Source organism: Pollachius pollachius (assembly GCF_949987615.1).
Source record: "Pollachius pollachius genome assembly, chromosome: 12".
In the NCBI taxonomy this organism is placed as follows: domain Eukaryota; kingdom Metazoa; phylum Chordata; class Actinopteri; order Gadiformes; family Gadidae; genus Pollachius; species Pollachius pollachius.
In genome coordinates, this window is record NC_136945.1 from 15695169 (window position 1) to 15707686 (window position 12518).

General features: G+C 45.0%; 2 protein-coding genes across 4 annotated transcripts; both read right to left on the bottom strand.

Moving 5' to 3' along the window:
• Positions 1-763: 763 nt before the first annotated feature.
• Positions 764-10350, bottom strand: rbm5 (RNA binding motif protein 5). 3 transcript variants are annotated; one of them, XM_079747310.1, is made up of 25 exons: positions 10186-10350; positions 9930-9974; positions 9029-9215; positions 8751-8915; positions 8522-8591; positions 8025-8098; positions 7281-7364; positions 6935-6995; positions 6334-6399; positions 6041-6201; positions 5772-5869; positions 5568-5655; positions 5405-5473; positions 5196-5262; positions 4881-4963; positions 4658-4781; positions 4353-4444; positions 4063-4242; positions 3770-3910; positions 3585-3674; positions 3268-3450; positions 3072-3146; positions 2160-2266; positions 1359-1488; positions 764-1230 (listed from the first exon to the last, which is right to left on the bottom strand). In XM_079747310.1, exons 2-25 carry the CDS (start codon positions 9944-9946, stop codon positions 1105-1107), a joined length of 2538 nt encoding a protein of 845 aa, XP_079603436.1. In that variant the 5' UTR covers positions 9947-9974; positions 10186-10350; the 3' UTR covers positions 764-1104. The 3 variants fall into 3 exon arrangements, with proteins under 3 accessions (XP_079603436.1, XP_079603435.1, XP_079603434.1); XM_079747309.1 differs by having other exon boundaries at positions 3585-3671; positions 9029-9221; XM_079747308.1 differs by having other exon boundaries at positions 9029-9221.
• A 604-nt stretch (positions 10351-10954) lies between these two features.
• brk1 (BRICK1 subunit of SCAR/WAVE actin nucleating complex) lies at positions 10955-12093 on the bottom strand. The gene is made up of 3 exons (XM_079747576.1): positions 11966-12093; positions 11492-11574; positions 10955-11395 (listed from the first exon to the last, which is right to left on the bottom strand). The coding sequence occupies exons 1-3, from the start codon at positions 12081-12083 to the stop codon at positions 11369-11371; spliced, it is 228 nt and encodes a 75-aa protein (XP_079603702.1). The 5' UTR covers positions 12084-12093; the 3' UTR covers positions 10955-11368.
• Between the last annotated feature and the right edge of the window lie 425 nt (positions 12094-12518).

A 12518-nucleotide genomic window follows, 5' to 3' on the forward strand; every position in this document is an offset into this window, starting at 1 on the left:
ACATGTGATTGGATCACTGTTTAGATCTGACAGAATAGTTCAGTGATGATCTACATGTGGGCTAAAAAATAGGGAAGAAAATCTTGAGGACACTGCATTGAGTTTTTCCTCCTATTGAGCAACACATTGACCCAGCCTCCTGTTTATCGACAAATATAAAACAGGCACAGCATTGCAGCACCAAGCGTTTTAGTTGGACACACCCTCCCCTCGTAAACCAATGGTGGCCCTTATACAGAACGAACAGAAACGATCCTAGTTTATTAAGGACAGAGGGGAGCGGCATGAACAGGTTCACACAAAATGGAGAGCAGATTGCACAAGGCAGGGTAAACATGTGCCCAGGGGTGGCAGGTTAACCGTGGCAACCCGCAGGAGTCCTGCAAGAGGAGAGGATAAGTTCGCAAGAATGTGCCTCATTAAGAAATTTTAAAAAAAGATTTGTGAAGAACTGCTCCATTCATGATTCAAAGTTTGGCCCATATTTGTATACTAACCTGGTACGGAGACGGTACCGCTGGATTAGGGTCATCAACAGGGCACTCTTGTCAAGATTCATACTAGTTAATCTAATCCTATGTAACCTCCTGTCTCTAATTGGATAAAAATTAAGGATTAAAGTCAAGATTCCTTTGATGCTCAAAAGAATGAGCATCAGCACCAAATCCAGACTGGAGGCTGCTGTGAAATTAAATAATTAAATAGTTTGGAATTTGAGAAAAACTTTAAACATTACAATTATAAAATCCAGACAAAGACCAAGGACTGCCTTATGTCATTTATTTCATGTACAACATGAGACAATATTTTCATAAAAAAAACCCTGTACAATTAATGTTAACATGCTCAGACAAATAAGGACCAGAAAAAAAACCAACATTAAAACAGTAAAACACTCTGCTTATGTACAAATTAATTACAGTCCTAAACACACTTCTTCATAAGTCGACTTGTATTGGAAAGGGACATCATGTTGCTCCTAGCAGTGAGCCAGTTGTCCAATGGCAGAGGGAGCAGAGGGAGGGAGAACGTATTGACACCACAGCCGGTTCGCAGCTTTAGGACAGCAGCTCAGTACCGTGGTGGACTGCGGACCGCACTACCTCACTCGATTTCAGTGAAGCGTGCGAACATGGCTTTGCGGACTGCGTCTTTGTATGTGTCGGAGGCGGTTAGGTTGTAGTTGCTGCCTTTGGTTCCGAGACCGGCTCCCTTCGTTCTCAACTGAGCCTGGAAATTTCCAAACGATGATCAAATTAATTCCAGCCGGATTTTTGTATTTTTTCAATTCATGCACTGATTTGCTGAACATAGGATGATGCTTAACAACCAACGAAAAAACAGATATTGCGTGGTACCTGAATGGGTGCGGTGATGCCCTGCTGGTTTCGACCGAGCCCTTTGCCCTCTCTCCAGCCCATGGCCTGCAGCATCTTGTTGCCGATATTGTCACTGTTGAGGCCGTCCTTAGTGGGCTGCTCATAGTTACTGCAAGGAAATGGGACGAAGGGAGACTTAGGTTACACATCATCTTGATTAAAATCAAATCGCATAAAAAAAAAAAAAGGCCTGCATATGTAATTCTTAAGTGCCTTTGATTAAAGCATAAGCCTCCAAAAACACGCATTGAACCCGGTGACTACAGTGCAACGTTTTCTCTTGCAAGAGTCACAATCTTGAGTCAGTTCTACAGACAACTGAGTGCTAATGTTACAGGTCTGTGGAAAGTCCACAATTTGCCAAACACGCGACCATCGATACCTTCAGATTCTCTGCAAAGCGGACAGCTGAGAGAACCATTTTAAATACGCATTAATCCTGTATGAGAGAATACTTCTTTCAAAGGTTGCTCTCTAGTGTCACGGCTCAACATCGCCCATCACTTGAATGTGGAATGTGACAAGCCAGTGTGCCCCACTCTGGCCCCAAGATAATCCATAATGCACTTTCAAGTTCACCTGCAATCAGCGACTTGACTGATCAGAACAATTTAACTAAGGCTGTCATGTAATAAGGTTCAGTTCCAGGTATTATAGTTGCTTTATAAAATATATTCAGTGATATAGGTCACACAAGGCTAACTGAAGTATTATCTGCATAAAAGATTAGGCAAGGGATTCAGAAGAAAAAGGAAATCCATGATCCATGTTTAAACTTACATGATGACTGGTGGCGGCTGCGCAGCGAATTTCTTCTTCTTAGGAGCTGGAGGTTCAGGGATGCCGTACTTCTCTCTACGTTCAGCCGCCCGGTCTCTGTATTTCAACTGTGCAACAAGAGGAGGGAACAGCCTTTAGAGTTGGCCACTATCATTGTACTAAATAAAAATAAACCACGGAGATATCTGCATTCACAGTGCCCATCTTCCCTTGACTGAATGACACCGAGCCGCTGAGGCTGTGCCGTCCGTCACTTGAATCGACAGAACGGACAGCTGGGCTCCCTCGACACACTGCGCTACCATGGTTACAGGCAAAACGAATCAAGCCCATGCTTTGACAAATTATTTTGCCTGACTTATTTGTCTGATGGAATAAAGTGCCTCGTCACAATCTATTTCGTAGCCTAAACATTCAAAATTTCCACAACCGTGGTATAGGTCACAGTAGCCAAAATAAATCCTTGTAGCCTGAATAAGATGTTGTTTCATCTTGTACTTAATAGCAGCCATTTCCTATCCTAGCTCAAATGTAAGAAGGCTAGTAGAACAGGCCTTTACCTACATTTGTTGAGCCAAGAGCTTAACATGCCTTTTAATATGAAATGCATAAGCTTCTGATTCAAACTCAGCACAAAATAATGGGCTTTAAGATTGAAGATGAAAGCGTGTGAAAGTGAGGGGCTTAGGTAGCCCACCCTGAGAAGGTAGATCAGCTAGTCAAGACACACAAAAAAAAGCAGTTATGAACATTGTCCAAACTTTTAGTGACGTTGCACAGCAGTACTGGTGCTATTTACCACACAGAGAGAAAACAGCTGCCATGATGGATTAAAGCTGCATGAAAATAAATTAAAGAAATCATTTGTGATAAGAATATTTGGGGCCAGTCACAGTATATACAGCAACATACCTCCGTCTCCTTCCTCTCCAACTCCTCAAGCTCGGCCTCGGTTAATTTGGATCTACGGAGAACTTCCAAGTTTTGCTGCAAAGAAAGAAAAAGAAAGAAAGACAAGATCAGTTAAACAATTCTTTCCACCAACAATGACCGTTTTAAACAGTGATTTATGTTAGTTCCTGCTGTTCAGTGTAAGCGGCGACCTCACCTTGTGCAAGTCAGACAGCTGCTGGTGGCGGACCAGGCCGTCCTTGTTGGGGAACTGTCTCCTGCACAGCAGGCAGGCCATCTTCTTCCAGTCCGTCAGACCGTCTTCTCCTCCGTAGTCCTGCTCCGCGCTGGCAGCCTCCTCAGGGTCACTGTCCCCGCTGTAGGCCGCCACCAGACCACACTGTTGGGTAAACAAAACGAGGGGAACACAACGATTAGTGACTGCCGCTGAACCAGCGTGCGTCCAAACCTGTTTCTGTTGTCGGGGAGGAAGGACGACGTCGAGGCGACTCTGTGCGTGGCGGCCAGTCTCACCTTGCTCGCGTTTATGGAGCTGGAGGACGGTAGCTCTTCCTCCACTCCTCTCGGTAGCTCTGGCACGACGGCCTCGAAGCCTCCCATCTGCTGAGAAAAAACCCCCACAAGGCCGTTGACGACCGCAACACAGAAAGCACCACGAGAGATCTTCTGAACACAGGAGGAGGGGTCAGTCAAGGTACCTTCTTCTCAAACAGGCTGAAGCCGGCGTCAGCGGCGGCTGCCTCTCTCCGCTCCTCGTGACTGACGGGCTGAAAGCTGCCCTTGAAGTTCTCCTTCTGCCTGTTGAGGCTCTTGGCCCAGCGCTCCATGTCCTTGGCGATCTGGGAGAGGCACACAGCCGGGGCTTTAGTACAACGCTGGGATACCGTATCCACACTGCACAATGCGTTTCCTTAACAATAGGCAATATAATCCAGTGATCGTGACCGAGCAAAAAGATACACCAGTATCGCCAATACGCGCAAGTTCCAACCTGCTGTGCGGTCTTGCTCTTGGGCTTCTCCTTCTTGTCCTTCCCCTCTTTACTGGTGCCTGCTGCGCTGCTGGGGGCTGCCATGCCGTCGCCCGTACTTGCGTCGGCCGCAGCGGGGATGTACGTCTGCTTTTCGCTGTCCCAGTAGAGGTACTGCTGGGTCTGGGCGTTGTAGTGATACTACGGGGGGGGGGGGAACGGGGAGACACGCCGCAACGTCAGAGCCCGTTTTGAAGGAGTTTCAGCCAAACACACGGGTACAGTCGACAGGTTGTGGGGGTAGGGCATACTTGGGAGTTTGGGTCGTAGAACAGGCCCGTCTGTGGGTCGTAGTAGTAGCCAGAGGATTCGTCGTACTGATAGGTGGATATGTCCGGGGCAGCTGTCGAAGCAAAACACATTTGACATGAGTATACGATCGGATCGCTCAGGCTAACCTCCTAACAACACTTACATGTTCGATCCTGCACTAGATTTAAGGAACGGTTGAAAATGTAATTCAAGTTGAACTAAATGAATGCATACATAGCATAATGAACTCAACAACACTGCAAACAGGAGGGATTGTTTGCCATGGGGTACAGCGTGTTCATACCAGCGTTAGGATTCTGCCCGGAGGCGTGTAGCGTGGCGGTGACAGCTGCCCCGCAGGCGGCTGTGGCAGCTGACGGCGGACCGTGATGGTGGGCTGTATCCAGCAGCTGGCCGACGTGAGAGGCCTACAAGTTGCACTAGTTAGGGGAGGCCTCGTAAAACGACTACTTCATAGCATTGCGGAGATGCAGTGTGCAGTGCGAGGAGCAGTGGCTAGGGCTTACCATGACCGCCGGCTGCCCGATGATTTGTGGTTGGTACACCTGCGCGGTCTGGGAAATGATTACACCGGCTGCAACAGGTGCCGCTAGAAGGAAGGAATTTTTTTTTTTTTTTAACCACAACTAACTCCACAATCAAGATCGTTAGATTAAGACAAACAGTTTGAATGTCGATTCGTAAACTTTACGCAAAAAAATGTAAACCAATATAATACAATAGATGGGACCATATTCCCCTTTAAAAAGGGGAACAATTAGTTCTATACTATTTGAACTACAATAAATAAAAAAACAATTCCCATTTCCATCCAAGCCTACCTCCAAGTATGCCGTTGGCCTGGGAGGATTCCGCCACAGCGGCGGGTTGGTAGTACGCCTGGTAGTCCTGTCATCAAGCAGTCATACACAGTGGTTACCAAAACATGCATGACCACCAGTGAACACCTTTCAGAGCCAGTGGCTGTTGACCTGAGACACAAAGCCTCCCGGGGCTGGCGGTGATGTGCAGACACAGTGTCTGGACTGACCTGAGACAATGGGGCGTAGCCCTCCTGCAGATAGCTGTACTCCGACATGGCGTCCGGGCCCTGCTGTGCCTAGAGACAGAACAAGGGACAGTTTGCTTTGGTTCTCCCGTTTGATATCCACATGAAGCACATCCGGTGTGTTCTGAGAGCACTGTGGACCTACCTGAGTGGAGGACCACTGGGCGGCTGCGATTGCCGTGCTGGCCATGGAGAAGGCACTGATACGATTCCCGTCAGAAAGCAGGAGGTCCCTAATGGCACAAGTAGTTTAATTAAAACAAGCTGGTTTGTGATTTCCCTTGTTGAGTCATAGGCCAGGGCTTCATACACTAGGAAAAATCCCACAGCAGGCTCACAGGGGACGTACTTCCTGGCACTCTTGGCGTAGTCCACGCCTATCGTCTTCCCATCCAGCTTCAACGGAGGTTGCAGCCCCTGCAGGATCATCAGCAGCTGAGAAGCCTCCTGGGAAAGACAAGGATGCGAATGATAAGACTAGTGCGATTAATTTTATTTATTCACACTATAGTAGCAAATCGACTACATAATAAAAAAGGGTACATTGATAGCAATAATCACACAGTGTGAATCATATTAAAGTGAATTAATGGATTAAAAATACTGTAGACTGTTTACCAAAGGAGAGGAGAGCTGCACGAAGGCAAAGCCTCTGTTCTGTCCCGTCAGCTTGTCTTTGATGAGGCGGATGTTGTTGGGCAGGAGATTGGCGTAGGGCGCCAACAGTGTCAGGATGGCTTCAACCGTGGTCAGAGGGGCTATATTTCTGAGGATGATCGCTGCACACAGAAGAAAAAGAAATAAGAGGGGAGAAATAGCCATTAATAACGATAACGTGTCTCGCGAGAACTGCAGGGGCAGAGCAGCCTTGTTCTTCATTAGACGGTGGATGAGGTAGAGGATTAACTTACTGTCCCCATAGAAGTCTGGCGTGGGATGGGTCTCAGTGACTCCGGAGGGGCCGCCGCCTTCACCCTCTGTTAAGAGAATGACATAATTGACATGGGGACATTAGCATCGCTTCCCGAGTTGTGGTTTTATTTCCCACTGCATTGGTCTACATCTTGTGAACCTGTCCATCTCAAATACCTTGCCCTAAGGCAACAGAGGGAACCAATGGGAGTCGTGTTCTGATCGACTGTCCTCCTAATGCCCCACTAACACGGCAGTACCGTCTAGTGGTCAGGATGTTCCACTCCCGACCAAACGTTTCAGGGTTTCCAATTCCCTGCTGATCTTAAACTACCGGCAAACATGCTCGAACAAGATGCCCAGCTCATTGCCTAGCTCTGGAAGACCTACATCTGTACTCACGATTCGATTTTGAATCTGCACTTATCGAGTGAAGCTACTCGAGTGAAGCTACTCGATAAGTAACTTCACTCTCACCGCTTCCCACTGGGCAAAGAGGGCAGGTCTAGCACATGGGCATCTATTGGTTCTGCCGCGTGCTGTGTCTGAGGACGTCCAGAAGGCTGCAGCTAGCGGCCTCTTGTTTGACAAACTACTTACCGGCTTTGGTTGCTCCACACCTGAAGCACTTCAGCCTCCTCCGGAAATTGTACAGGCCACACTGAAAGTAACCGTTTACATCATTTTTATTGATTATACAGCTAAGGCCCTAATAGTGCTGCCTTAAGAAAACACTCATCCAATTTGATGCAGCATACCGTACTTACCTGTGATAAAACACCTTTGGCTTATCTACCCATTACCACCCCCCAAATAAGTTCACCATAAGATAAGACTAAAGGACATCACATAGCGCTACAAAGAGGCATAGAAATCGAAGTGGATCTTCTGTACAATCACAGACGGGGCAAAGTGGCTATGAAATCGAGCCAGAGCAGCAACTTACAGTGTTACATAGCCAGTCTTCAAACTTGTTCCGAGGGTTGCTGTACTGCATGTCCACATATTTGCCTTGGATTGTCAGACGTTTCTGCAAGAATGGGAGGGAATGAAACAAAATCAGTCCTGTTTTCGCGGTGGGTCCTGTTCTCTACAGAGCAAGTAGTGGTGGAAGGGAGAAGAGGGAAGCCCTCCACTCTCAGATAGACTGTGAGTTAAAGGCAGCCATATGGGTGTGTATGTGTGAATGGTGCAGAGGGCTGTTTAAGAAAAAAAAAAAAAGGTGTTTGGGACCCGAATGCCCAGACTGAGCTGGAACAAATGTCATCCTGATGGAATTGTTTGACTGCTTTCTGTAAAACCAGAGGTGGGCATCCCGCACCAAACAATAGAACAGAGAAAATGAAAGTCATAAATAAAAACAAATTCTAGGTCTCGGTTAAAGAAAAATGTTGAAGTGGAAGTCTACATTCAACACGGCAATGCCACTGTTCTCTTGTTGCGTTCTCCGGGGGGGGGGGGGGGGGTTTCAGTGATAATATACAGTCCTTGTGGGATGACAATATCATCATCATTAGCGTTCTGGGAGAAGCAACATGAGTGCTTGTGACCGTGTATGGAGATTATTCAGCATCCTTTTTTATACTGTATTTGGATTTTTCACAGTGCTTATTCAATGCATTCTGGTTGCTGTTTAGATAACTTTTCATATCCCCAAGGTAGATTCTAGGCTTGGCGATTGTAAAGCAACCTGATTGGTCTCCATCCATCGGGTAGCATCTTGCAAGTGATAAAAGTCCACGAAGGCGAAACCTCGGCTTATACCTAGAGACAGCATTCAAATATAGACGGGAGGCGTGTTAGTCAGAGTCCAAGGGCATATGTTTCAAACTCTTGTCACAAACTGCTTCATGACGCAGGTCCTTTGTTTGGGCAAACATTCCCTACCAGTTTGACCATAGCAAGACATCTCGGTGAACGTCACTTCTTATGCCACATAAGTGTGGTAGACAGACTTTCTCTTGACATTTTCCAAAAAATGAATATTCCTGCCGATTCCTACTTACCCTCTACATCCACAAAACATTGGAATAATACGGGGGCCATTTTGTTTTTTCGTTCCTTGTAGAATTAATCCAAAACCAGTCTTCTACACTGCCATTGCGAAACAGGTCTACAAAGAAGCAGTTTGGCCCTATGGTCTGACACCTAGGGATGGAAGGGATCCATGGTACACTTGGCCCTCACCTGTCTTTTTCTTCACCAGCCTGATGTCTACTGGCTGTGGGCCTTCCAGGGGTTCTATTGCACCTCGAATCTGGAAGCAAACACAGAATACCAAATGTTATTTTACAGCATTCAACATACAGTACCTTATTCAAATACTAAAATTGATTCCCAGTAGACATTTGAACGGTCCCATCTCCGAGCCAAAAATAAGAAGATTGGTTCCATGGTGGACAAAATCAATACTTACTTCATCCTCAGTGATGTTATGAGGCAGCCCCCACAGCATGATGGTCTTGCTCTTCCTATCATCTCCGGCTTCTCTACGGAAATCCTGCTCGGGGTAGTCTCCATCAGAGTGATAGCCGTCTTCTGATCGGTCACTGTTCCGTCTTTTTCGCTCTCTCTGGTAGATCTGTGCACAGAGATAAGAAGGTTAGGAGGGCAACTGCTAACTATGGTTGCAGTTCAGGAATACACGTCCTCTAAAGTGCAGAGAAAAAACCAATGGCTGGAATGGGCTTCTACCTCTGGACTCTGGTCTCGGTTTCCTCGCCGGTCTCCGTCGTAGCGGTCACCGCGTCTGTCTTCACCCCAGCGCCGCATATCATGGTCTCGGTCCGGTTCTCGGTCCTGGTCACGTGCTCGTCTCTCCCGCCACTCCGAGTCGCCACGTGACTGATCCGAGCCATATCTGCCGCTTCGCTCTGTGCGACTAATCCTATCCAGAAAATCCATTAGATGCACAAAGAAATGTACACTTGTTAAAATACTATCCATCTAAAAATAATTGAAAAAAAAGAGATTTGTCCTCTATTGATACTGGAATCCGATGACCCATAAAAAGCCTACCATCCTCAATGGTCCATATTGTGGTAATTTAAGAAACGGCAGTCTCAAATAGCAGATTTTAGATTAACATCTAAACTTGGATAGTAGAATAGCTAGCATTTCACTCTCTCTAAGGGCGAGGGAGTCGCCTTACATGGAATGGATCTCTACTGGAAACAACCTCATGGGTGTCACTTGCAAATAAACATAAGTTCATACCCCTGGTATTAGCAAAGCCACGTCTTTGTGCAAATGATAAACATTGTGTGTCTTGAGGTTTAGAGCAACATCAGGCATGACATTAACGTGATAGAACCTATGTTTGGTAACTTATGTATCTTATCGTCGGTTGGTTCTAACATTATATTTGGAAAATAGACTAACGTGATTTACGGATGAGTTATAGTTTTGAATAATGCATTATTTGACATATGCCGGCTCTATGCCGTATATTATAACCAACCATGTCCTGTACTATAACTCAGTAATACAGTGCTATTTATATATATTTTAAGCGGTAATACTAGTCAGACAGCAATCTATTCAGGCTCGAAAGCCGTCTAATAATGTGGCCAGGTATTATGTTTTTTTTACTCACCGCTTGTCGCCCCCCATGTCTCAACAGATTCACCAATAACACGACCTTAAAACAAGAACAAAAGTCTCCACGGAGACAACACGAGTATCACTAAACAGTTGGTTCAGTATTTAATAAACAGCGTATGAACGATGCCAACCCATTACCGAGCTGATCAACAAAAACTAGGCGTTATATCAAAACATGTTGAAAACAAGTCCGTTCACTCTCGCACCACGACCTCGTAGCTCATACGTTTAAAATGTACCAAACTCACGTGTTTATGGAGAACGTGTTGCACCGTTCAGATTGTGTTATGAATGGGTGATACGCCGTTTTTCAGATTCAATTACTAGCTTGATTGCAGTCACCATCTAAGCCTAAATCATTGTCAATTCAAGGACTCGCCTAATCAAACCTCCGAACACCGCGATGCGTCTCCTTTCTTTATCCCAACATGCATCAGGGCAAACCGAGGTGCATGCTGGGTAGTTTAGATAGATCGTGAAGAGGATTGTTGGGGGAAGTTGGAGCTATATTTGGGACATGATCCATGCATCCATGGTTTGGAGGTTTATTTCTAATGTTAATATGATAATCTGTTGTTCACTTCACTATCCCTGTTAACCTGAATTTTCTGACTCTAGAATGATTTCCAACTGTAAAAATGTATCAAAATTAAACATTTGCACTTTTCACATGCTGAAGTAAAATGTAGGTCTACCTACATTTCAATGCTACATTAGAGATGGAGTTTTTAGTAACGAGTCGATAATAAAACCCACCAATCAAGTCCAGTGATTTGAAGTAGGGCGTGGGTCACAGACCAATGTTGAACGGTAAATTGATGGTAAATTGACAATACACCTAGATTTATAAAATAAACAGGGAGCCAACGTACAGAGCCTAAAAAAAACAAGGGCCTGAGCCCAACTTCAGAAAAAGATGCCCAGATAGTGGGCCTATCGCATTAATCTAGTGCTTTAGTTTCACATTTCTTAGCAAAAAAGCACAACAACACAGACACAAGTACACAAGAAAACAGATAAGTCATTATGTTCCCTTTATTACAGCATTAAAACGAGTTTTTAAATTACCAACAATATACTCTACAAGGCCATAAGGCTGAATACACAACTAGTAAAGCATGGCATGGCACAGGGGGGTTATCCATTTATTACCGTTTTGTATTAATGAATTAATTTGTATTAATTAAATATAAAGATGCTTAATATTGTATAGAAACAAAAGGAAAAACAGAAGCATTTGCAACAACACTGAGAGGGGACAAAAAACGCTCACACATACACACCATACTCATGTATCATATAAAAACTGGACAATTAAACATATTCACATGGTCCAAAATTGAACATGACTTTCCAAGACATCGAATGAAAAATGTTGAATGGTGGTGAAGGGGGTCGGGGAAGCTTGGATTTCCACATCCCGCGAAGCTTCTAGGTTAAAGTCTCTCCTTTTGTGACCTGTGTGGAGAGAAACAATCACGTTAGTCTTATTAGTTATTACTGTGATTATCTTTGCATCGACCTTAAAATGACATAAACCATCCGTTTACGTACTCTCGCTTCAATGTACTCAATCCGCCGTTCCAACGCAGTCAGTTTCTCGTTGAGTGTGGCCAGCCGGGACCGACACGACATGTCTGTAACAACATTGCAACACATTAGGCGTTATGGACGTCTACGGAACCTCCTGCACAGTCTGTGTCCAGTGACAGCAAGTTTTAACCCGAACACCGACGGGAACAATATTCCATAACACCGAGACAGGCTTCCCAATTATATCTAATAATAATATCCCAGTATTCCCATTAAACCGTGTCCCCAAACTCATCAATCGCAGTAACACTCTCATGAGTAGCAAATGAAAAAGAACAATATATAGTGTTGGGAGCGGCCGTAAACATCACATTCATCTTACGCTAGCTCGGTCAACCACATCAGCTAGGTTAGCTACGTTAGCTACACAACTACACCGGTTAATATATCCTATTCTGAATACTATTGAAAGTGCGTTGGATTTTTTTTTCTTACCAAAGGAATTCAGGAAGTCAGCAATTTTCTTTATACTGCTTGTGATGACTTCTATGTATTCTCGATTTGCCCAATCTTGGTGGATCTCTCGCTGGACTGGATCTTCCTGGCCCGCCATATTGCTTTGGTTTCAGACTGACTGAGGTACTGACCCCACACGCCAACGGGGGCGCCAACGAGCCGCTCTCCTACACATTATATACGTTCCGCGCATACCTTTTAAAAATAAGGTTATTTTCGATAACAAACGGAAAACAAAAGCAACCCACCGATGTATCTATCTTTTCTTAAATGCCGCAAATTTATAAGGAACACACTGAAGCAGTAAATAGTACTGGAAATCGTTTGCTTTCTAAAGCCACCTATTCCGGTGACATAATGGTATCATCCAGGAAGCGGTTTCAAGTGATAGAGATGTTCTTGCGATCTGGGTCCGCTAAGTTACAAGCATGTGTGGTACTACATGGATGTATTAAGTTGGACTCTTCAAACGCAATATAGAAATATATTAACAAAATTGAAGTTTTAATCCCTATAAATTATTTTAGATTTT